The 26,536-nt window shown below is 37.9% G+C and overlaps 1 protein-coding gene across 1 annotated transcript in view; it reads right to left on the bottom strand.

Moving 5' to 3' along the window:
- The window catches only part of LOC128983677 (protein hairless-like), a 99,946-nt gene extending 75,436 nt beyond the window's left edge, over positions 1-24,510 (bottom strand). Inside the window, exons 1-3 of the mRNA XM_054403073.1 lie at positions 23,920-24,510; positions 3,724-3,852; positions 642-895 (exon numbers count right to left, since the gene is read on the bottom strand). Of these exons, the coding sequence (XP_054259048.1) occupies positions 642-895; positions 3,724-3,852; positions 23,920-24,121 (585 nt within the window). The 5' untranslated portion in view covers positions 24,122-24,510. The remainder of the gene's footprint in view (positions 1-641; positions 896-3,723; positions 3,853-23,919) is intronic.
- Positions 24,511-26,536: the final 2,026 nt, after the last annotated feature.

Here is a 26,536-nt window from a genome sequence, read left to right as displayed (position 1 = left end):
ATTCAATTCTACAATATACGGTACGTATTTTTATCCAAACAAACTATCAAAAACCAAGAAAGAAATAGACTCAATGCATATAAGCGAGTCTCAACTTATGCAGATTAAATAATACAATGGCTGAGGAATGCGCGAGACCAAGGACAAAGTCACGGCACGGTTGCTGTAGAAACTTACAATCGCGCGCCAATATCAACTACAGTACAACAAACTGTCTTCGCATGGCGGATTGCATAAACAAACACGCCGTGTGTGTACTGCTTGACAGAGCTAGCACTTTCAGTTGGCAATACTGGCTTCTAGCCTCGAGTGACGGGGTCGACCATGGGAAGCGCCTCAAACTTCTGGGTAATCCCGGTTAGCTCCTCCCACTCTGCCCCACATCCCCACCTAAAAGACGACCAAGTGGTTTGTCGGTCGGGTCGATTAACGTCCAGTTGGTTTCTCGTATATAATAATTTAGTTTTACAGGCCAGTCAACTGGACTGACGATGAAATAACTTGTCGACGTACTGGTTTTCAGTATTTATCTATTTAATTAAAAAAGACGGTCTAGTGGCCAGACGATCTTGTCGGTCTTTGGTAGGCTCCCAATGCAATTAACTATTATAGTAGTTCTCATGTGCTAAACTCTACTTTACCGAATTAATTTTTGTGTTTTCTCGCTTGACTGTGGCTGTTGGAAGGAGCCTTTCATTCCAATCAACTGTGCTAGTGTCGTAAGGGCGTCTTCTTTTGCGACGTACACTCTTTGGTGTGTATTTTAATCTGTGACCTTTTCGTCTCAGCATCACAAACTCCATCCCTCGCCCTGCATTGTGTACAGGAGCAGTTTGCTTCCAACAATGGTCTCGTTGCCATGGAGAGGATTGAACGGATGAGTTGTCATCAGAAACTGTAAAACACACCCATCAAAATTGAAATTTTTTATTAAGAGCATTATATGCCTACACATAGTGTATGTACAGAGAATATTTTAATTATTATATTAAATATAAAAATGAGCCCGTACCATTAGGAGATGTAAAATACGTTTTGGATTATTCCCCATAAGACTGTCTACCTAATAACACCATAATAAGAGGCCATATTGAGTTTTTTATGCCTTACATGTGCAATTTGAACCTCCAAAATACTGTTAATACTGTTCAATGAAATGACGACCATACGAAGTAGGTATTTTAAGCCAAGTATGAATGGAGATGAGTGTAGGATGAGTGGCGCGATCTTGTAGTCTTGTTAGTGACTAAGGGCGACATTCCTTAGCCACAGCTGTTAATTACCCCATACAGCTAAAAGCAACTAAGGGACCTACAGTGGAATCCGAACCACATTTTTGCCTTGTAAAAATAAAAATCTCTACTGATGTAAAATATTCAATACTTGGATTATTACAACACAAAAATAAATAAAGCAAGTCATGTTTTTCAAGAAAATATAATTTTTCAATCGTCATTATGAACACAATAAACAAAATAGGCTATCACGTTATAAATATCAGTTTCTAATTGGATTTTTGACAAACTCAACATAGCCTCTTATTTTGGTGTTATTACGTAGACAATCTTTAGCAGGGACGGCTCCAGCACAGATTCTCAGAGGGGGCCATTGCTTGGAATCTTGGGTTGTAGGCCGTTTATAAACGACCCCTAAACACCGAGGAGTCTGGGAGGTATGGGAGGTAAAAGAGGGGTCCTGGAAACTGTTGAAAATTCATACCTACAAACTCGCGTTTTAAGGCTATTTAGAGACATATAAAAAAGATTTTTTAGTTGAAGAATAAAATGTTTAATTTTAAAAAATCAAGTTTTAAGGTCAGGTGGGTTGAAACCCCTGAAACAAAAAAATAATCATGAACATCTCCAGCAGTCGAGGAGACATCATCATCTCCCCCCCGCGATTGAAGCCAAATCCTAAACATCTCCCGCGATCAAGGGGACATCATCATCGCCACGAGCAATTGCGGCGTTTAATGTACAATACCCCACGGTCCTAAACCACGGCATAGTTGTAAATCCAACACTGTCTACCACCACTCATAATTCAGTAACATTTGATATTGATTGAAGGTTTACATTTCAGGCTTCAAGTATTTAATTGTAATATAAAGTAAAAAGCAAATTAACGTTAAGCTTTGTGCCATTACATTTTTAAGGTCATTAGTAGCTGATCCTTATCAAAATCAGATCTCGGTATCAGTAACCTCACTACCTACAGTAAAGCGTGGAAGCCATGCTTAACTCTCGCCCCTTAACACTTCTCTCTGCGGATCTTTCCGATCTCGACCCCTGGACACTTCCTCATTGGTGCCCCCCTGGTAGCTGTCCCGGACGTAGATCTCCAGGATCGTCCAGACAACCGTCTACGCCATTGGCAATTAGAACAAGCTCTCCATCAACGGATTTGGAAACAATGGCATGCCGAATATCTGCATATACGCTGCAACAACAGGGAAAATGGACTACTCCTTCTCCAGAGCTTCATGTTGGAGACCTCATCCTACTTCAGGAATCATCACCCCACCCCCTTCAGTGGCCCCTGGGACGTATCACCGCAACACATCCCGGAGACGATGGTATAGTGCGTGTAGTAGACGTGCGCACCAACCAGGGTACATATCGAAGGCCTGTCTCAAAGGTCTTCCCTCTACCCATAGACTAAGTCTAAGACATGCCGGCCATTTAATTAACTGTGTGCATAGGTTATAACATGTATTTGTTTATTAGTTAGTATTTGTGTAAGTCTGTAAAATGTATTCCACTCTACTCACACAAACACACCACGGTAACTCCCCTCCCTCATGTTCTCCTCAAAATCATATGATGCCAACGTCATATGGCGTGATGTATCTGTCTCTTTCCCCCTCATGGAAAACTCAAATTTCTCCACGATTTTATTCAGTTAGCGTCTCAAACCTTCCTCGATCGGACGTATGTGCCGCGCCGCGCCGTTTTTCTGGCAATCTCGGTCTTTTGATCACCTCGTGGTGAAATGTTCCCACTTTAAAACCTCCTTCTCTTGTATCAGTGATTAATAATACTAAATTCCCCCTTTCGAAGTGTGTGCAGTGCATCAGAACTTCCAGATCTTCTTGTGTGTCCCTCAGCGTGGTGAGCTCACCCAATCCCCATTCCCCCTGCTACCTTCCAGTGTTGGATTGTCTTATTGAAAGGTATGCGCAACTGTTTTTTTATAACTCTTATTAACTCCCATATCAATTAAGTAGAATAGTAGTTTTCTACTGAAAATGGATAGCTGCTACGCACTAGAACATCGGCCTATAGTTTAACTCAATCAATTATGCCGTTATCACCCCAAAGACAGTAGTCTTCCTCTTATCTGGGCACCTTTTAACCGGACATCGGTTTAACCGGACTACACTCGGTGGAAATGATATCTCTTTAACCGGGCAATTTTTATCAGCACATTGGTTTAACCGGACTAGATCAGCAGGAAGTGGGTAGTACTGAAACCACTGTTCTCATGGGAAAGATTTGAGACCAGTGATCACAATTCTAAATACTGTACAATGCTCTCCTAAATTTATGTTGAATATTACAGTAAACGGTCCGTTTTAACGAGTTTTTGGGGATGTCGGTTTAACCGGAAACCCCGTTATCTGGACTGGCCTCGGTCCCGAGGAGTCCAGATAAGAGGGAGTCTAATGGACATTGATTTGACATTAAGTTACCAATGTTAAAATTAAATTATATTATCTTTTACCACTAAGCGATGTGGAGCATTCCTGTTTTGGAGTTCCAACAGCTGGCCAGAATGTCTTTTTTGGGACAGGAATCCAACATGTCCTCTCTCCTTCTTTCCGATGAGAGAGCTCCAAAATGAATTTTCCATCTGTAATTAAGAAATAGTCAGAAATAATTATTCCTATAAGCCTCTAGGTTTTTTTTATCTCCAAAAATACTTTGTGTGTCTTATTAAAAAAACGATATAGGCTACTTTTAAAAATATTAAAATGTAGACATAACAAGAAAAATATAATATGGGACAGTACTAAGGGGTCATTTAATTTAGTGACAACAACATAATAATAGTCATGGGTTTGACAAAAGAACATAATTAAAATCAAATAAACAATTTAATGATTAGTTAAAATTAACCTTTGATTGTATTAGCCTACATTGTCTCTCCTCTATGAGATATGCTTGTATGCCTTGTACGAGTTTGAACATGGTGAACAATAGTACAGACGATTCGCCAGCACCGTGTAAAAGTTGTAATAAACTAATTAAACGCAGCTGTCCGGGTATATACTGCGAAGGCTTTTGTGCAGGATGGCATCACCCAGTTTGTGTTGATGTTAACGAAGACAATTATGATAAAATAAGTGAATTATCTGAACAAGTGAAGTGGTACTGCAAGTCGTGCACTGGTAAGGTGGACAAGGCGATTGCCAACGCTACTTTAATTGACGAAATCCTAAACTTACGTGGATGTGTTGATAGACTAGTAAACTCTGTAAATGACTTAGTTTCCGACAATAAAAATATAAATAGGTCGATTGAAGTATTATCTGCCTCTAATAAGAGGTTATGTAAATATCTTGTTGATGGACCCGAGACTACGGTAGTCAAGAGTATAATTGGGGGTAGCAACTTCAGCTCGTTATTGACTTCAGCAGTGGTCAGATCCGGCGCCAGAGCGAATCAGACTGAGACTTTTGAATCTGACTTGGATTCAGGACTTGTGCTGAAGGGTGACAGTAGGAGTGACCGAGGCCACAACGATATTAGTCTGAGTCAGAAGAGTCAAGATCAGACTGAATCTGAATCCATTGCACTTGTAGCACCGAATCCATTTGACATTGACAACGAATGTTACGATGAGCAATTTCCACCAATTCATCAAGTGAATAACGACGGGATTAGAGACAATTCGGATTGGAAAAGAGTCCCAAAACGGCGAAATCGAGGTCGTGGTATTATTGAGAAAAGGAAGCTAAATAAACCAAAAATTGTTACAAGGACTGACATAGCAATAACGTCCAAGGTGCGTGCTGCTGAGCGGAAGAATTGGCTGTTTGTTTCGAGGTTAATAAGTTAATAAGGGTGACATCGTGGATTATGTAAAGAGCTATTTAACCGACATTGACGTGGACTGTGTTGAACTAAAGCCTAAACATGATTCATATAAGTCCTTTAAGTTAGGCGTGAAGACTGAAGACTATTCTAAAATTGCTGACTGTGGTTTTTGGCCTATTGGGACCCTTGTGAGGGAGTTTGTCGAAAAGTCTTCTAGACCTATTAAGTCTAAGACTTTTTTACCGAGACCTCAAATGAATCCAGGGTACCGGTAGTGAATTTATTAAATCTCTGCTCGATAAACATCCAGTGTATCAGAAATAAAATATTAGAACTGTAACTTCTGTGTGCACATAATAACCTGGATGTGCTTTGTGTAATGGAGCATTGGCTTCAACCTGATGAAGTTCAATTTTATAGTTGTATTGGGAACCTCAAGCTTGCCTCCCATTACTGTAGGACAAATTCTTATTCTGGTGGTGTTGCCCTATTTTTGAAATCTGGGCTGAAGTTCACCTGCTTGGATGTAAGCAATTTTTGTGAGGATTTCGAGGGTGAGTTTGCTGCTGTATTACTACATGATTTGAATCTTATTATAATTGCCATGTATCGTTCACCTAATGGTTCGATTGATCGTTTTTTTGAACTGCTTGAACTCTGTTTAGCTTTCTTGACTACATTTGGCCTGTCGGTGGTTATAGGTACAGACCATAATATAGACCTACTTAAGACAGGAAGGGATTCAATGGACTTTTAAATACCCTCCGTAGTTTTGGTTTTTATAGTAGTGTTTTTGTGCACTAGGGACAAATCATCCATTTGATTCTTTTTTAACAAATATTGACAGTTGGAACTATGTTGTTGTTGCCAGTGATGACATAATTGCGGACCATAGGCACATTTTCCTTCAGCTTAAATGTACTAGGCCCATAGCTCGGGAGGATCGGTCAAGCAATCTGACAAAATCTGTTTCATTCAGATTATTTAACGAGACTAGTTTGAATGTATTTTGTGACGACATTGCGAGTCAAGTAGCAGTGTGGTTTAATGAGACTTGTGGACTCCCAGCAAATGATGCATTTAACAGTTTCTTTCAAAATTTTAAGGGTAAATTTGATTTCTATTTTCCTGTAAAACGCAAGACAGTAGCTTCACGTAACGGTGTATCTAAGGACGGGCCTGCAAAGTGTCATGTTAGTAATTGGTACACTGATGAACTTGCTGACTTAAAAAGGCACATACTTCTTGTTCATGATATGACCAAAAGTAGTCCCGGTGTTACTCCTTATATTCGGGAATTGCGAAGAAACTATCGTCTAAAACTACGAGAGGCGAAGCTGGCTGCAGCGGCTGATAAAATATCCAGGGCTGCGAACCCAGTAAGGCTGCTTGGGACCTGATCAATAAACATGGAGCTGGTTCCTTGGGTGTTGATGGCAAGTTTGCTTCTGCTGAGGAATTCAACCACTTTTTTGTAGACTCAGTGGCTGATATTGTAAGTGGGATTCCTGTGAATGAGTATAATTACATAGATAGCATTCCATTGGCCCATGTAAATTTCCAGTGGAGAATGGTGAATGCCTTAGATATTGTAAATACTGTAAATAGCTTTAAATCCTCTAATAGTAAGGATATTTGTGATATGTCGGCTAATTTTATGAAAAGGATTGTCATTTTGATTGCTCCAATCTTGGCCCATCTGTTTAGCTCCTGCCTTCTGCACGGTGTTTTTCCTGATGTACTGAAAGTATCTAGAACAGTGCCAGTATACAAGAAGGGCCCTAGGGATGTAATGGAGAGTTTTAGACCGGTGTCTTTAATACCGGTGTTTGGTAAAGTATTTTAGGTGATCATGTTGAATCAGCTCTGTGACCACTTAGAGGGGAATAACCTCCTTGCCCCTATTCAACATGGTTTTCGGAGGGGAAGGTCTACAGTTACGGCTGTAGATTCTCTCCTTCAAGTAATCTTGGAAGCTTTTGAGAGCAAGTCGTCAACTGCTGTTCTTTTGTGCGATTTATCTTGTGTGTTTGACTCTGTTCCTCATGACAACTTAATTGAGAAATTTAAGAAGTATGGCATTGGGGGGAGTGCCCTCAAGGTGGTGCAGTCTTATCTAGACAATAGGTCTCAGATTGTAAGTTGGAATGGTAGCAACTCGAGTGCCATTGAGGTCAGATGTGGAGTCCCGCAGGGCTCAGTGTTAGGGCCCTTCATTTTCATTGTTGCCATGAATGATCTGTATCATTGTGTTTCTCATGACATGTTGTTGTACGCGGATGACACTACTTGTTTATGAACCATCCTGTTCCTTATATTGCGTGTAATAATGTTGATGTGTTGTTTAATGCAGCCTCAGATTGGTTTTCTGGTAATAAGCTAGCACTTAATGAGGGAAAAACACAAGGAATATTGTTTAGCCTAAGCAAGAAAGTACTTGAGGGTAACACAGTAAAGTTGTTGGGTTTCACTTTGGACTCTGAACTTGGGTGGAGTGATCACATCGATGGCCTTTGCGTTAAACTTAGTAGAGTCACTCATCTGCTTAGGAGGCTCATGTGTGAAGTTCCCCTTAATTTTGTGAGACTCGCTTTCTTCTCTTTTTTCCAGTCCCACATTTTGTATGGGACAAGGCTCTGGGGTCACTCCCCTCATGTTCGGAGAATCCTGATATGGCAGAAAAAGGCAGTGCGAGTTATATGTGGGGCACACTATCTTGCACACTGTAAGCCATTGTTTGTACAGTTGCAGATTATGACAGTCATTAATGTATATATTTATCAATGTTTAATTGCCATCAAGTCTGAGGAGTCTAGCTTTGTTTTAAACAAGGAGGTACACACACATGACACAAGAAGTTCCAATAGCATACATTTGACTAGTCATAGGCTAAGTTTGACTCAGAAATGTTTTCCTGTTTCAGGCATAAAATTTTTTAACAGCCTACCGATTGAAGTACGGTCCTTGTGTACCTCTAAATTTTGTATGGTCATAAGAAAATGGTTGGTATTAAATCCTCTGTACAAAATTGAGGACTTCTTTGAGGCTGTAAGGGCTAAGCCCATTTCACCTGGATGGTTTTGCCTGTAACTGGTATGTAAGTTTGCTATTTTGTTTTGCTTGGCTTGCTGTTTTGTTTTTTTTATGCATGGTTTGCTGTGTGAGTTTGCATTTTGTAATTTATTATTTGGAATGATCTTATTTATTTATTTTAGCAGGGCCGGACTTAGGACTTCAGAGGCCCCGGGCGAATTTGCCGATGGGGCCCCCAGTATGATTATACGAGAACATATACGGTACACAATGTAACGCATTTACATGCACACTAATTTCAAATAGCTAATTTCAAGGTGAATTAATATGTAAACCTGTTGGAATGCTGTATTTTGCATAAACTAATTGTATGTAATATTTTAAGTCTGAAAATAGCTACAATGTACGGTGTTATTTTATGATTTGTTCTTGTTGTAATTATTGTATTTATAAAATTGTAATATACCTAGCAGGTACCTTACACATTTTTTGCAATACATTAAAATGTAATATCCTTTGCAACAAATAATGAAAACTATAGATAAAATAAAAATAAAATAACACGTACTTGTAAAAGGTTTAATTTAATTTATTTACTGTAATACACATTCTATTTGGTGCTTGAATGAAAACTCAAATGAAAAATAACTAACATTAATTAATGGAATAAGTTATATTTAAACACGTGATGTAAGTCAGAGATAATGCATAAACTTTTAAAGCTTTAATATATTTTATAACTTACTATAATTTTACTAACAAACCTTTTACTGTACTAAGTTTATAAGACACAAGTCAAAACAATTTTAAAGTTTACTTTTTATAGATTAATCATTATAAAGTTTAGAACATAGTTATTTTCCCTATAAATAAATGTCACTTCCTACTCTGATACGTTGGTCACGTTGGCATGGCAATTAAAACCTCCTGCTTTTCCTACATTTCTTGGCTGCACTAAAACTATAAAATCATAAACTATGACTTATGTTTATTTTCATAGTGGTTTTGGCATGGAATTCTCGTTTGTATAATATGTTAAAAGTCCTAGCATGAAAAGTACCATTAAGAACTTTTACGAGTTTGAGTTTTTTTCTTGACGAGTAAAATGTTACAATACAAGTCTAATAACCAATCACAAGCTAACCATTTATATGAGTGAACTGAAAGATGTTTAAATGTATTCAATATAAATTAATACAACACAAACATAACATTCAATACAACATTAATTTGTTCTTTGTAGTGTTTGCAGAATTAATAATAAAATACAACACAAATGTATGATAATGTCAACCAAAAACACACTGGGAGTGATTTAAATTGTTTTGGATTGGCGATAAGGCATTGTATGTATGTGTATGCGCGTGCGTGAGACAGACAAGACTAGACAGGATCCCTTATCAGCTCATTATCATTAATTGTTGCAGCTGCTTGTTGAGCGCTTTTTTACGATTACAGTCGACAACGCTCGCCCGCTCCCAAATAATGTAATTTTTGTTAACATCAGACGACCCTAGTTGTCATAAAATGTCTATATAGATTTTTTATCCTACTGGCGCTGTATGATTTTGACTCTTTGATTTTGATTTTGATCGACTAAATTGAAGATCCGAATTTCGACGTATAACTTAATTACTATTTTATAAAACCTTTTAATTGAATGGGTAATATAATACTTCTGCCCCTTAAAATCGTGAATGGCATATACTTAGAGGTAAAAGAATAACATCTAATAAAACAGATTTTTCAAACAATGTTTTTATTTTTCAAAAGTATTAGATCTCAATTGAATCTCCATTTAACCCCAACACAATTGTACAAGTTACGTTCTACGTTAGGACAAGAGTTTTCATATTATTTATTGTATTTTTTGCCCCAAGCGAAGGGGCCCTCTTCAACTTGATCACCACGGCCGTAGGTTTGTGTGAACGGCTTCATTGAAACTCAAACTGGTCCGTCACAGCCTAGCAGCTATGCTCGTGTAAACTAGGTCTAAGTGCGGGGCCCAGTGCAACCCTGAGGAAAAGTCCCTTAGAGTCAAGAATTTTGGTCCTAGTAATACCTTAAAGTTCATCTAACAATAACCTTAAATATAAGATGTAGTAGAAGTCATTATAGTTTCATATATGAACAGTCATAATTATTAGTAACGGAAGAGTTATTATGTTTTGCGGGGTGGCTGCACTGTGCACTGAGCCCTGAAGTGGGATGATTCGTCACGGCTCCTTCTTCTATGTCCACCAACGAACGTAAGTGGTTCTCTTGCTATATCGTCCACTTTTCTAGCATAACGGTTAGGTTACGACATTTTGGCGCAGTCGGTAATAAACCTTTTTATCATAGTTAGGGTAGTACGCGATAACAGTTGTTGTTTTAGTGCGTATTATAGTTGAGATGATTAAAAATGGCGAGTATTAGTGTTGGCAGGATTTCTGAATTTAATCCAAGTGAGGAGGACATTGTGCCCTATTTGTTGCGCCTGAAACATTTTTTCAAAGCGAACAATGTCAAGAAGGAAAACGAGGTGTCGGTTTTAATTACAGTTATTGGTCCCAGGGTTTTATCGGTCCTATCCGATTTATTATCACCGGTAGAGGTAGATTCTAAGACCTATGATGAACTTGCAGCGTTGTTGAAATTACATTATGCGCCCAAGAAGTTGGTTGTGGCGGAGCGATATGTATTCTACTCTCGTGTGTAAAAGCCGGGCGAAAGCATAGCGGAGTTTGTGGTTTCAATAAAACATTTGGCTAGTTCGTGCAAATTTGGTACCTTTTTGAAAGACGCTTTGAGGGACAAAGTGATTTCCGGCATTTCTAATGAAACTATCCGGCAGAAATTGTTGTCGGAGGAATTGGACTTTGACGAAGCTTATGCGTCAGCGCTCAGGCTGGAACAGGCCGAATCGCAGTCAAGCCTATTTGTGCAACCTCGTGGGGACATTGCGAAAATCAATGTGAAAAGTCAAAATAGGCCTAAAACTTTCATGCATAGGAGTAGTGAAAATCAAAATTCTAGAAACTCTTGCTGGAGGTGTGGTTCTGCGGGTCATTGGCCTAGTGCGTGTGCGTTCGCCAGTTACAAGTGTCACGGTTGTCAGAGAGTAGGTCATCTCAAGAAAGTGTGTAAAGCCAAGAAATCTTCTAGTTTCCATGGTAAAAAGTCGACACCTAGGATGGGGGTCCATCAAGTGGAGGAAGAGGTAGGCCTAGGCCTAGAAGTTCCAATGGCAGAGATAGGTCTGTACAACCTTAAATCAGGATCAGACAACGGCTATAAGGTAGGCCTAGTGGCTAACGATGTATATTTAGAAATGATTCTAGATACAGGCAGTGCCTTGACTATATGTCCTTCTGAGATATTTTATGAAAAATTTTCTAACCTCAAACTTAGGCCAGCAAATGTGAAACTTACTACTTATTCAGGTCATGATGTTCCTGTTCTGGGACAAGTGAATGTCAATGTTAAATATAATAATCAGCAGGCGAGTTTGCCTTTGACAGTAGTTAGTTTAGAAAGTAAGAGTCAGCCGATTCTGTTGGGGCGAAACTGGTTAGGCCAGTTGAGGTTAGATTGGCAAAATGTGTTTTCATGTAAAGCCACTGTGGATCACAGTTCTGATTTGGACATTGCTAAATTGAAGAGTAAATTTAAGTCAGTTTTTCAGCCTGGAACGGGCGAAATTAAGGGTGTTAAGGCTCATATTGTCTTAAAGGAGGGGACAGTCCCTAAGTTTTGTAAGGCGAGACCAGTGCCTTTTGCGTTAAGGGAGAAAGTTGAGAGTGAGTTGGACCGCATGGTTCAAGAGGATGTTGCGTACAGAGTTACTAATTCACAGTGGAGCACTCCACTTGTGGTTGTCCCTAAGCCTAATGGTGTTAGGCTTTGTGCCGATTATAAGATTACTCTTAATCAGTGTATTGAAATGGAACATTATCCGCTTCCTCAGGCTCAAGATATTTTTGCAACTCTTGGCGGTTGCTCAGTTTTTAGCTGCCTTGATCTTTCAAATGCGTATCAGCAATTGGCGGTAGCGGATGAATCGCAACATCTGTTGACCCTAGCTACCCATAAGGGTCTGTATCGTTTAAAAAGGCTACCATATGGTTTGTCTTCAGCTCCTGCAATTTTTCAGTCAGCCATCGACCAAATTTTAACAGGTCTTCCAGGAACGGTGGCGTACTTAGATGACGTCTTAGTGGCGGCTCGCTCTAAGGAAGAGGGGCTTGCCCGTCTGGCGCAGGTGCTGCAACGCCTTGATGAGTTTGGTGTTCGAGTAAACCAACAAAAGTGTAAGTTTTTGCAATCTTCAATCGAGTATTTAGGACATGTGATTACTCGAGATGGTCTCCGTCCACAAGAAAGTTTGTTAACTGCGCTGCGTAAAGCGCCTGAGCCTAGTACTAAGGAAGAGTTACGAGCCTATATTGGTCTAATAAATTATTATCATGCATTTATACCTAACCTGTCTGCTAGAATAAGCTGTTTTTATGACTTATTACATAAGGATCATCCATGGGTGTGGTCGGAGGTGTGTTCTAAGACTTTTCAGGAGAGTAAATCATGGGTGTTGGACTCAAGTTTGTTAGTTCACTATAATGTGAAAAAGCCCATAGTTCTGACGTGTGATGCGAGTCCCAGAGGGGTGGCTGCTGTTCTATCTCATCTTATCGATGGGCAGGAAAGGCCAATTGCCTTCGCATCGAAAACGCTAAGTTCCAGTGAACGGAATTATTCCCAGTTACATCGGGAGGCTCTGGCTTTGATCTTTGGAGTCAAAAAGTTTCATAAGTATATATATGGAAGACACTGTATTCTACAGACTGATCATCAGCCGTTGACGGCTATTTTTGGCTCTAAAAAGGGCGTTCCTAGTATGGCGGCAGCTAGGCTGCAGAGATGGGCCTTGATTCTATCAGCATATGATTTGGAGGTTAGGTACCGGAAGGGAGTGGATGTCCCTCACGCTGATGCGTTGTCTAGGTTACCCTTAGCAGAAGCGGAACCTATAGAGCTGGATGCTAATTTTGTTTCACATGTAGATGTGTGTACAGAAGTGATGAACAATTTCTGTGTTGTCAAGGACATTGCACCTATTACTGCCTTGCATATAGGTAAAATGACGGATAAGGATCCGATTCTTTCGAAGGTCCGAGATTTTGTGATGTACGGCTGGACGAGCTCGGTGGAGCCGGAACTAGCTATTTTTCTAAGGAAGAAGGACGAGTTGTCCGTGGAACAAGGTTGTTTGCTGTGGGGTTCTCGTGTAGTGATTCCAAAGAAACTGTATTCTTCTGTGCTTCAAATGTTGCATGATCAACACCCGGGAGTTACGCGCATGAAGATGCTGGCGAGAAGTTATGTCTGGTGGCCAGGCATGGAAAAGTCGATTGAGGACGTAGTGGCTTCTTGTTCTGCTTGTCAGTTAACTAGGAATTCGGTACCTAAAGTACCGTTGCAGCAATGGCCTACAACATCAACCCGATGGCAGAGGATACACATTGACTTTGCGGAGGATCCAGAGTCGAGACGGCAACTTTTAGTTTTGATTGACACATACTCTAAATGGTTAGAGGTATTTATCATGAGTTCCATGAATTCTTCCAAGGTTATTGAGAAACTCCGTACCTTGTTTTCATCGTATGGATTGCCTGTCGAACTGGTGTCGGACAACGGAAGATCTTTTACTAGTCAAGAGTTCAAAACCTTTTTGCATAACAACAATGTGAAGTTCACATTAACTCCCCCGTATCATGCGGCTTCAAATGGATCTGCGGAGAGAAGTGTTCAGGAGAAACCTTTTGCGTCAAGTGATTGAGGAACATCAGCGTTCTCAGCGTACCACTCTGCAAATGAAATTAGATAATTTCTTGTTTGCGTACCGCAACACTCCAAATACAGTTACTGGCTTAACCCCTGCAGAAATGTTCCTGTCTTGGAAGCCTCGTACTCAGTTGGTTATGTTAAAACCCAATCTCCAGTCATCCATTGATCAAAAACACAGGGAACAAAAAGATGCAGCTGATAGGCTTAGGGGAAGAAGTAGATTTTTCTCAGAAGGTCAGGCAGTCTATGTCAAAACTGTCCGAAATGAAAAGATATCTTGGGTTCCTGGCAAAATAATTCTACAGAGAAGTCCGGTCACCTATCTTGTGAGTGTCATTGGTGGAAAACCCCGATTTTGTCATGCAGACCACTTGAGAGCTCGGTATGCAGAAGAGGAGGAGATTTTTGTATCACCCAAGGATCCCGCTTTATCACCTCAAGTACCCAAGAATTCACCCCCGCCGGAGGATCGACCATCTAGTCCCATGATGATGTCACCTGTACCTAGGCCTACTACCAGTCCCAGGGAGAGCCTAGGGCAAGCCCAGCCTCAGCCAACTCCTGCGTCGCCGCTAGCACAGTGCAGCCCACCACCCTCGCTGAGGAAGTCTGCACGGACTGTGCGAAAGCCTCACAGGCTGGACTTGTAAAATTATTAATGAATAATGGGAAGAAGAAATTTTGGTTGCATTTTATTGAAAGTGAATTTATTTTATTTTGAAAATTGAGTTAATTTTGAATTTATGATATTGACTTTTTTTATGGGGAAGACGAGTGTAGTAGAAGTCATTATAGTTTCATATATGAACAGTCATAATTATTAGTAACGGAAGAGTTATTATGTTTTGCGGGGTGGCTGCACTGTGCACTGAGCCCTGAAGTGGGATGATTCGTCACGGCTCCTTCTTCTATGTCCACCAACGAACGTAAGTGGTTCTCTTGCTATATCGTCCACTTTTCTAGCGTAACGGTTAGGTTACGACATAAGATAACGACAATAAAGCTGTTAAAAAAGAAGATCATTCGGTAAGTGTCTGATTAATTTTCGAAGATATTAATAAAAACTACTGTGCAAGGGGCCCCTTCGGGGCCCCCCTAGGCCCGGGGGCCCCGGGCGCTCGCCCTGTCCGCCCCTAGGTAAGTTCGGCCCTGTATTTTAGCAGTTAAGTTATTTAATGTATGAGACAAAGCCTATTGTACATTTTGTATTGAATGGCAAATAAAGCTTTTGAATCTTTTGAATCTTTTAATAACATTTCTGATTTGACCATCTAGGCATTTCATTTTGTTCATAATGAGTTATAGGCTGGGGGGGGGGGGGCTGGTATAGGCTGGTCACTTGCAGGGGTGACTCGAACCAGCAATATTTATAAGCGTCTAGACTGCCAGTGCAACTCCGAGGAACGAGGATGAGATCGGAAAACCCCCCACCACCGCTCCGTGCCGATGGCGTGACGTCAACCATTACCGCAACGATACGGAGCTGAGTCATGAGCCTTGGTGGTGTAGTGGATAGCGTGTCGGGCTGATAATCGGAAGGTGCCGGGTTCGAATCCCACTGATAGCACTAACTTTTTGTCAACAATTTTTTTTCATATCAGCAAGTTTGGTTGGTTTGGTTAGGTTATGACAGTTTAATTTTATAATTTAAAAACTATAAAATTGAATTTGAGACATTTATTTTAAAATTTTATTTTTAGAACAGAACTATTTTTTCGATTAGTAAACCTTCATCCGAGTTTTTCATTATTAGCAAGTTTGGTTAGTTTGGTTAGGTTATGACAGTTTAATTATATTTAATAAAAATTTAACCTACAAATGATACGTTTTGACAGCAACAGTGATAGAGATAACAATTTTAGCGCCTCTGATCCTCGTTCCTCGGATTTGCACTGGCAGTCTAGACGCTAGTGTAATATTTAGTTTTTTATCTTTTACTTGTAACCATGGTAAAAATATATTAAATATAGTAGGCCTACCTACTACAAACACAATATAATAATTTCAATGTAGGCCTAGTACTTTTTACAAAGTGCAAAAACAGTCTGGAGATAATATAAATCAACAACTTGATTCATTATAGGCCTAATCTAAACTTTAACTTCCCTAATCTAACCTACCTTCAAACGACTTAATATAAGTTAGTCACGAATCCACATAGGCTAATTACGCTAATTAATTAGATTCATAACCCCCAACCTAACAACCTCACATGTCTTTTTCAACTTATAAAACAAATTTTTTAAGCTGTTTGAGAAGTTTGGTTGGGTTACGTTAGGTTAGAATAGTGTCAATTTGTTGTTTGTTCATTTTATTAAAACTGCAACTACACTATTGTCATAATGGGACGTAACGGTTACATGGTCAAAACCTTAGCTAAGCCACTTGGTTAAGTAGCCTACCTAAAGAGAAGAACAAAATAAATTCCTTCTTCAATTTTCATAATCCAGTCCAGACCCAGATTAAATATGTCCGACCTAGAGGTGTTTATTAATGTTACTAATTAATAAATATCAAATATTACGTATAGCCTACTTAAATTAACGTACCTCGGTGTTTACCTGTGTAGGTTGAGAGGGTAATATTTAATTTAAAACATGGCATAATCAATCAATAATTCCATTTTTTAACAGTGTAAACATTGAAGCGCAGAATCAACGTTCCTAATAAAACATTAAAATAAAATTCAAAAAATCTTACAGTAGCCTAGTTAATTCAGTTGTTGTGGCAGCAGAAAAGTTTTTGCACCATTGTTTTCAGGTAAACATCTAGTTTCTAATGATATCTAAATTACTGTAGTAGGCCTACTCTTGGTCACCCCCATCACAATAATTACCGTATTTTTATATATTTATATATACCTATATATCGAGGGCCTAAGTCTAATACCACGTATCTTCAAAATATAGGGTTTTGAGATCTATAGTAAAAAAAAATAGATTTCATTGTCCCTCACCTAATTCTAAAACCTCGTAAGTCTATAAAAATTGGAAATAATTTTAAAAAATGGGAAATGTAGACCTCGTATCTTGCAGTATTGGTAAACCTTCCTTCTAGCAACACGTATCTTGTATTGTTTACAGTGTGCAAAAGGTGGTCAGCTGTGCCGGTCTGTTATTGTTATGCAGTTTCATAGTGAAAAAGAGAATTTCAGTGTTCAAAATGTAGTAAATATAAGATAGAATTAACTCAGTTTTGTATATATGCAATTAGTTTATTTGTGGCTTTATTACAATTTATGTAATACGTTGTCATAAATCAGTGTTAAGATACGGGGTCTTAGAAGGAGGAATATTCTTACTGTAAAAATACGTTATAACTTGTTATAAAAATTATTGTATTAACTTTTTTGCTAAGGAATAATTTAATACTCTAATTTTTTCTGCAATACAATAAAATAGTAGTTATAACAATAAAGTTGTTATAATAAAAATGCTTAGTGTTTATTTAGCAATACCTCGTATTTTACAAATTGGTAATTCTAATAACTCGTATACCCAATTTCAATACCACGTAAGTTAACCCTCCAACTGGCACATTTAAAAAAAGTTTAATACAATACCTCGTATCTTACTTTTTTTATATAATAACTCTTTTTAAATAATAAATAAACATAAGAAGTGGTTTGTTTTATCAAATTTAATAACTACATGTACATTCCTATAAAGTAATGAGCTGTTTCTCGTAAAACCATAATAATTACAACGTTTTTTTGCTCTCCTGTAAAGTAGGCATTTTCCTCATACGTGGTATTAGACTTAGGCCCTCGATATAGGCTATGTGTGTATGTCCGTTAGCACGTTAATTCGATCATAAATGATCCGATTTTGATAAAATTTGCCAGTCTCTTTTAACTCAGCTATAGGCTACTAATACCGATTATTAGGAAACCTTCATTTGATGTTTTCACTATCAGCAAGTTTGATTGGTTAGGTTAGATGACAGTTTAATTGGCAAATATTTGATATATCTAGGCTACAACGCGATATCGTGTTATTTTTAGATGTCTACTTACAGTATTTTTCACGCTGAATCCAAAAATGCAATAAGTTTTTGTAGGAGAGATTCATAAGTGGCCGTAAAACGAAGGTTAAAATTACAAAAAATCTAAAGTTCATTGAGATAGCCTAACTAATTTCATTTAACCAAGTTAATTGAGATAACTAATTTTTATCCGTTGACTGATGGTAATATGGCGTGGTCTGGACGGGTCCGTACACGTGGACTGTGGACTGAGTGAGGAGGAGAGCAAACAGCTGTTTAGATCGACTTGATTGCGGAATGAAATCAATTCGTTTTGAAACCAAATAATCATTTCTAATTTAGGCATGTGAGGAAGGTAGGTCGGGTTTTATGCGGATTCGTGACTGTAAGTATTAAGTGTTTTTACCTATCTTCCTCACATGCCTCTTCAGACATAAAATGTGATTTAAAATTAATATTAAGGCTGGGTTGGGTTGGGCTAGGTTAGATTAGATTATGTAACATCATTTATTAGTTGCTGATACATGAAATTATGCACTGTGGCACGTTTTAACTTTTAACCTTCCACCCCTTTTAGTGTTAGTCGCCACTAGAACTTGGACTGGTCCAAACCACAAATAGGTGAATAACTCAACAAAACTTAAGCCTAATATTAATAATAATTTAATATTAATAATAACTGTTAATATTAATAATAACTTAGCTTAATAATTTAACTATACGCCCACTAAGGAATCTCTCCAACAAAAACTTATTGCATTTTTGGAACCAGCGTAAAAATACTGAAAGTAGACAGTTAAAATTTACACAATATCGCATTGTAGGTTAATAAATTAATTAGGCCTAGGTACTGTTTAATTTTATTACCGATATACCTGGTAAATTACTGAACAATATTTTCAATTTGATCGTTTCAATTTATATTAGGATAAGTTAGTCCAGTTAATAAACTGTACAACAGTACCACAAAAAGTTTTACATGCGGCTAAAATCGCTGATTTGTTGCATTTTTCTTGATTTACAAACACGGTTTTCAGGATAAAATAGGCGTTTCCCATTGGTGTGAACCTGGCCAACTTGGCAATAACAAGTGCACGCGCCACCAAAAATCTATTGCTGGTCGTTTTGCGACAAAATACGTCCGCGGTCCATAATACCGATGATGCCAACAGATAGAGGACACTTTAACGGACACAACAGTATCAACATTATGTACCTGGGGAGTAGGTTAAGGGGGGTAAAATCAGCAATAAGTTGTGCGTGCGCCCGCTAAAATCTATTGCCGGTCGTTTTGCGGCAAAAAACGTCCGCGATCCATATTACGGATGATATCAACAGATAGAGGACATTTTAACGGACACGACAGTATCAACATTATGTACCTGGGAAGTAGGTTAAGGGGGGTTAAATCAGCAATAAGTTGTGTGCACGCCTGCTAAAATCTATTGCCGGTCGTTTTGCGGCAAAATACGTCCGCGATACATATTACCGATGATGCCAACAGATAGAGGACACTTTAACCCTAGCAGTGGCCAATGTTAGAAGTGGGGAATGGCCAACCCATTTTGGCGATTTTGCAGACCTTTTTTTGAAAATTCGTAAAAATTCAACCGTACAAGTAAACCTAGCCAACCTCATATTCATTTTGTTCGGAAAGAACAGGAGAATCTAGAAATAGTAATATCACAATGAGATTTAGACAGTGTATTTTATCAAAAAGTGAAAAAAATAAAAAAATTTGATTTTTTTTTTTGAAATTTCAAAATCGGTATTTTTTTCTACGGATTTTTTATGGGAAATTCATTATATACATTTAGTAGACAATCTAATTCCCTACATAAAAATATATAGCCTAAGATGTTAGGAAAATATTTTTTTTTAAGTTTTAGGGGCGAAATATAATGACAAACGGAGAACCGAAAAAATTTAAAACCGTACAGTGTTAGTTTATGTTGTAAAAAGTGCTATAATATATGTGTATACTAATAATGATATACATGTTTGTAAAGCTAATGAAGTAAGGAATCAAAAAAAGTCATAAAGTTGATGGTAAAAATAATTTTTTACCTATAAACATACGTATATAAAATAATGTTTTTATATTTTAGCGATTTCTCGAAAAAAAAAAATTCACAGTATTTAGTATACAACTTTTGTACCAAATTTTTTTACTTCAAACCAACATAATAATCTTGTAGTGTATTCAATTACCTACATAAAAATGTATAACATGTTAGAAATATTTTTTTTGTAGGTACGTAATAGGGACATAATAATACAATTACCGCAAAACCGCAAATAAGTGTAAACTATAGCCTACAGTGTTTGTTTGTGTTGTGAAACATTATGTAGGCTGGTGATATGTAGCCTACATATTTGTGAAGCTAATGAAGTAAGGAATCCAAAAAAGTCATAAGTATGATGGTAAAAAGTTATGTTCACCTATGATTATGTATCAATTTGAGAACGTTTTGAATTTTTTGTGCATTTCGAGAAAATGGAGTGTACAGTATTTAGTAGCCTATATAATTTTTTTACCAAATTTTTTACACCCAAACCAATATAAACATGTTGTAGTGTATTCATTTACCTTTATAAAAATTTATAACACCTTGGGTAAATCATTATATAGCATATATAGCACGGCGAACTAAGGTCCGTCTCTACAACAATCTCTGAATGTCAGAATCGTCATTTTAGGACATGATGCTAACAAAATACAACCTTTTTATGAACACTATTTCACACAATTCAGTAATATTTATGCATGAAGATTACTGTTATACACACACACAAACTTCACTAACACTAACACTACGAACTAATAACGTATTTAGTAATAAATCGCGGATAACACGAGAACGAACACTATTACCGGCAACTACACAAACAAACAATGGCGAATACAAGACAGCTGACAGACTGTAGCAGTAATGACTCACTTCCGTCGTCTACATGCGAGCATACAGAAATAACCCTGAGAGCAGGGCTGCCACTCTCTGAATCTATATTTCTTCCTCTTCAAAATGACATACTATATGACTAGTAATAATAAATTACACTGTATGTAATTCGTATTTTCCACATCGTCACCTGACGACCATTGGCCATTTGTTGAAAATTACAAAAACAGCTGTTTTCGTAAAATCGTACCGGTTGTGCAATCAATATTACGTTCTAAATATATTACTACCACAATGAAGATAAAATCAATGGCTATTCAGTGGTACCACCCGCAACATCCCACGACGAAAATTACCCGAGCAGGGTAATGCCAAACAAGACGTGTTTTGCCAGTTCCCAAGTGTCGGCTGCAAAAGTCGTGCCACGCCAAAAATTCATTTGATTTCTAATCGTCGTGACATTGTTATATACCTGCTACAGGATTTGTTTCTGTAATAAAATGAAAGTTTAGAATGTAATCTCTCGAATGGTATATATATTATTCTCATCTGAGTTGATAATACGTGTTTTTTTTACCGCTAAAAAAATTTGGGCCCACATCGTCACCAGACGACTTTCGCCATTCTAAGCATCAACGTCAGATCGTCACCAGACGACTTTCGCCATTCTAAGCTTCAACGTCAGATCGTCACCAGACGACGATCGGCCACTACTAGGGTTAACGGACACGACAGTATCAACATTATGTAGGCCTACGTGGGGAGTAGGTTAGGGGGCGTAAAATCAGCAATAAGTTGTGTGCACACCGCCGCAAAACGGCGGAGAGCTGGCCGTTTTGCGGCAAAATACGTCTGCGATCCATATTACCGATGATGCCAACAGATAAAGGACACTTTAACGGACACGACAGTATCAACATTATGTACCTGGGGAGTAGGTTAAGGGGGGTAAAATCAGCAATAAGTTGTGCGCGCGCCCGATAAAATATATTGCCGGCCGTTTTGGGCAAAATACGTCCGCCATCCATATTACCAATAATGCCAACAGATAGAGGACACTTTAACGTACACGACAGTATCAACATCTTACCTATGGAGTAGGTTAAGGGGGGTAAAATCAGCAATAGTGTCCTCTATCTGTTGGCATCATCGGTAATATGGATTGCGGACATATTTTGCTCCAAAACGGCCAGCAATAGATTTTTCATGGCGTGTGCACTACTTATTGCCAGGTTCACACAAGTGCGTTTCTCCCAAAAGTGCCAATGGTAAAAAGTGCTTTAAATACCGGTAGTCTAATTTAGGTAGGCTAGATAAGGCAAAACAAATAATGGGGTACAGTTTCTTAACTGGGCTACGCTAATATCGATTCAAACTATTGATTCGGTGGCAAATATTTACCGTATTTACACTGGGATATGATGTAATTTTTATATGTCTACTTACAGTATTTATAACGCTGAATCCAAAAATGCAATCAGTTTTTGTCAGAGAGATTCCTAAGTGGCCGTAAAACGAAGGTTAGGATTACGAATCTAAGGATAGGTAATTGAGCGGTACTGAAGGTAATGGTAATATGGCGTGGTCTGGACGGGTCCGTTCCGTACTGAGTGAAGAGTGAGGAGTGAGGACTGAGTGAGAAGAGCAAACAACTGTTTACACTTGATCTAATGCGGAATGAAATCAAATCAATTCGTTTTGAAACCAAATAGGCTAATCAGTTCTTATTTAGGCATGTGAGGAAGGTAGGTCGGGTTTTATGCAGATTCGTGACTGTATTAAGTGTTTTGAAGTGAGGTTAGATTAGGAAGGTAAAGGTTAGGTTATAATGAACCGACTCATTAATTTATGCAACTTCCAGACTGTTTTTGCACAATTAAATAGTTTTAAACAGTCTGGAAGTTGCATAAATTAATGAGTCGGTTCATTATAACCTAACCTTTAACTTACCTAATCTAACCTCACTTCAAAGGACTTAATATAGTCACGAATCCGCATAAAGTCCGACCTATCTTCCTCACATGCCTTTTCTGACATAAAATGTGATTTAAACATTAATATTAAGGTTGGGTTGGGTTAGGTTGGATTAGATTCTAGATTATGTAACATCATTTATTAGTTGCTGATACAATTATGCACTGTGGCACGTTTTCACTTTTAGACACAATGGGATTATGTACTATGGGATTATGCACTATGGCACGTTCATTACCAGACGTTGAGGCATTAGTCAATGGTTGAGGATTGGAATGAGGACGATGATCATGTCGGCAGTGGCCTAGCTTCTATTGGGCCTACTTACTGATATTTTCTATTTTGTTTTATAATTTATGTTCATGTGATTAGCTAATATTTTTATGTATGGTAAGCTTATTTGATTTATTGAATTTTATGAATAGCACCAAAGTCCATTTTCTTTTAAAATCTAGTTATTGCATATTGTAACTCTGATTTTGCTTTCATGGCGTTGTGTGTGGTTTTGTCTGTTTAGTGTAGAATGTAAACAACTGACAGCTGTTTCCACTCCACAAACCTTCCACCCCTTTTAATGTTAGTCGCCACTGTCCATACGACAAATTATGTTAATAAATCAACAAAACTGAAGCTTAATATTAATTATATAGGCCCTAACTGTACGTGGCCACTTAGGAATCTCTCCGACCAAAAGTGATTGCATTTTTGGATTCAGCGTTAAAAATACTGTAAGTAGATATATCAAAATTACATCAAATCCCAGTGTAAATAGGGTAAATAATTACCGATTCGATTAGTAAACTTTCATGCCAATTTTTCACCATCAGCAAGTTTGGTCAGTTAAGGTTTGATAATAGATATAGGCTATTTAAAAGTATTGATTATTAATCAATATTTTTAATTCGATAGTTTCAATCAATATTAGCGTAGCCCAGTTAAGAAACTGTAAGTTTACCCAAATATAATGCAATATAACATAAGTAGGCCTAGGCCTAGTATAAGTTCAGTATCACCAAACTATTATTCAGCCTAGGGCCTAGGCCTAACTAACAATCTTTCTACACAATCCTAAGCCTACTGAGCAGTATTGATAGGTCATAGGTCTAAAACTTACTGAACAAAATAGGCTAGCCTACTTATTTAGACCTAAGTTGACTTACCCTTAAAAAACTTAAGTCTTCCACCACTTATGGAACTAACATTATCGGAATCACAATTAGTATTTAAACAAGGACTCGAAGGTCCATTAGTGTCTTGTAACTCTTTTTTTATGCCACCAGTAGACACATCTCCATTCACAGGCCTATTTCTTTCTTCTGACATTTTTACACATGGTGTAGGACCTAATTCTTGTACACGCATCTCACGAAACCCATTACCAGAACAATACTTCCACTAACTTCTCACCAGGCCAACAGTTGTGAAAACTTTTAGAATACGTTAATGTAATCTAATTCACCCATTATAAAAATAATACAGCAAAATTGAAACTCAGAATAAATGTTGGGGTTGGGAATGCTATGAACGGTTAACAAAAATAACTCTCGTTGGTACAAACAACTTTTGAGACCCATTAAAAAACTATTCAGTCAAAACTGTATTGACAAAGGCCTACTTTAAAAAGTTTACAAATCTATGCATCTATACAAAACTTGTGCTTTGTTACTAAACTTTAAAAATATAGTGAACATCCACTATCCAGTCACTTAAGGTAATATCATCATCAACCAAACCAACCAACCGCTCGTCCCTCGTCGTCAACATTTCACTTCACATTCTGCAGTTCCCATTTCTAGTTATTCCTATTCCTTCCAATCCGGTTCAAACCTAATATCCAGTCCCCTAAAAAGTTCTATATAGTATATACTCGCCTTTGGCTCGCCCCAGGCCCCCTAGCTGTTAGTCGTCATTAGTAGATTATTGTTATTGTTATTACATTATTGTGTTGAATTATTGTTATACTAGTCCAGTGCAATTAGACAAAAAATGACCTTGACCCGGACAAAATTGATAACAGGTTGAAAATTGGTGGAAACGTTCAGAACCACTGAGCTAAAATTATAACTGGAGGTAGCACTCCCATGGCAGAAGTCTGTCAAGAGCGTGTCGCTGATTTTGTTAGGTTGGTATAGCAGTGAGTTTTTTTTTACCAATGACATGGCTTCTATAACTAGGTCTGTATAGCAGTGAGTTTTTTCACCCAATAACATGGCTTCTTTATAACTCACACCTCACGCAAACATGGCGGCTGACGACACTCATCTTTGACATTCAGTGCTACCTCCAGTTATAAGTTTAGCTCAGTGTTCAGAACAATGTCCTGAGTGGCCCACACAAAGTCCCAAGAAATCCCAGTTGGGGAACGGCCGCCATCTTGGAAATTTAGATTTTTTGCTGTATCTTTTAAAGTAATTGTCTGAAAGGCATTATTTATGTCTCAAATTAAGCGTTTTGAACTCATGTATGAGGGTAATATATAATTAAAGAGTTTAATACATCCTAAGCATAAATATTATTTATATTAACCTAAAAATATATCTATAATAATGATATAAATTTACAAAATGAAGCTTTTTCTCTTTTGTTCTTAATGGACTTGTTAAAGCCATTAACCCTTTTGACATTTCTTGCAACCCACTATGCTTAGTCTTTGGAATTGGTTAAATACGGGGTGAATAAAAAGTCAAGAACCCCAATATTTTTCTAAGTAAATACAGAAATATCCTTTTGGCGGTCTTGCAATATTAGTAGGAAGTTTCATTTAATGATTTTGAAATTTGTGAGTGTCCCCCAAAAAGGAGGGATTTTGGGGCAACTCAAGAATTTTAAAGTAAATCCTATTCAAGTGACACCTCATCTTGAAGTGTTTACAAGAACTTAAAAAATGGTGAAAAACAAAGTTCGCTATCTCTTCTCTATCCAAAATGGTAGCCCGTCAAAAGTTTAATGACGTTACTGTTACATTAATTTTCTAGTGTAATAAAAAGTAGTTTCCCTCCCTCCAATTTGTTCCTAAGTAAATATTACAGAGTAATGCTTTTGGTAATCATGCACCCTTAGCAGGAAGTTTCATTTTATTTTTTACGATTTTATTTATGATTTTAAAATCGTTGAGTATTCTCCTCTGCCCAAAATGGTAGCCAATATTACAATCACAAACAAATATGACCATTGATTTTACATAACGTTCGACGGGCTACCATTTTGGTTAGAGATAAAATAGCAAAATCTGGTTTTCAACATTCATAAAGTTGCTGTAAACACTTTAAGATGAGATGCCACTTGAAGGGGGTTTATTTTTGAGTTACCCCAAAATCCCCCCTTTTGGGGGAACATTTAAATTCATAAAATGAAACATCTTGCTAAGATTGGACGACCACCAAAAGGACATCTCTGTATATTCACTTAGAAAATATTAGAGAAGGGGGTATTGACTTTTTATTATAGTTTTATTATAGTTTTCGACTTAGGGTGGGGGTATATGGATCTGGGGAGTGGGTATAAAATACGTGTTCTGGGATGTATGAGGGGTTGTGATGTAGTTTTTTACCCTATTTTGGGGTCGAGAAATTCAATGGCGCAAACCCCGTCCCTCCATCATCTATAGTTTTCGATTTAGGGTGGGGGTATATGGATCTGGGGAGTGGGTATAAAATACGTGTTCTGGGATGTATGAGGGGTTGTGATATAGTTTTTTACCCTATTTTGGGGGTGAGAAAGTCAATGGCGCAAACCCCATCCCTCCAACATCCTTAGTTTTCGATCTAGGGTGGGGGT

This window comes from Macrosteles quadrilineatus, unplaced genomic scaffold (genome assembly GCF_028750875.1).
Source record: "Macrosteles quadrilineatus isolate MER2022 unplaced genomic scaffold, UCM_ALF_1.0 Scaffold_1__1_contigs__length_201487025, whole genome shotgun sequence".
Taxonomy (NCBI): domain Eukaryota; kingdom Metazoa; phylum Arthropoda; class Insecta; order Hemiptera; family Cicadellidae; genus Macrosteles; species Macrosteles quadrilineatus.
Note: the sequence above shows the minus strand (reverse complement) of the source record. Positions and strands in the feature narration are given on the sequence as shown.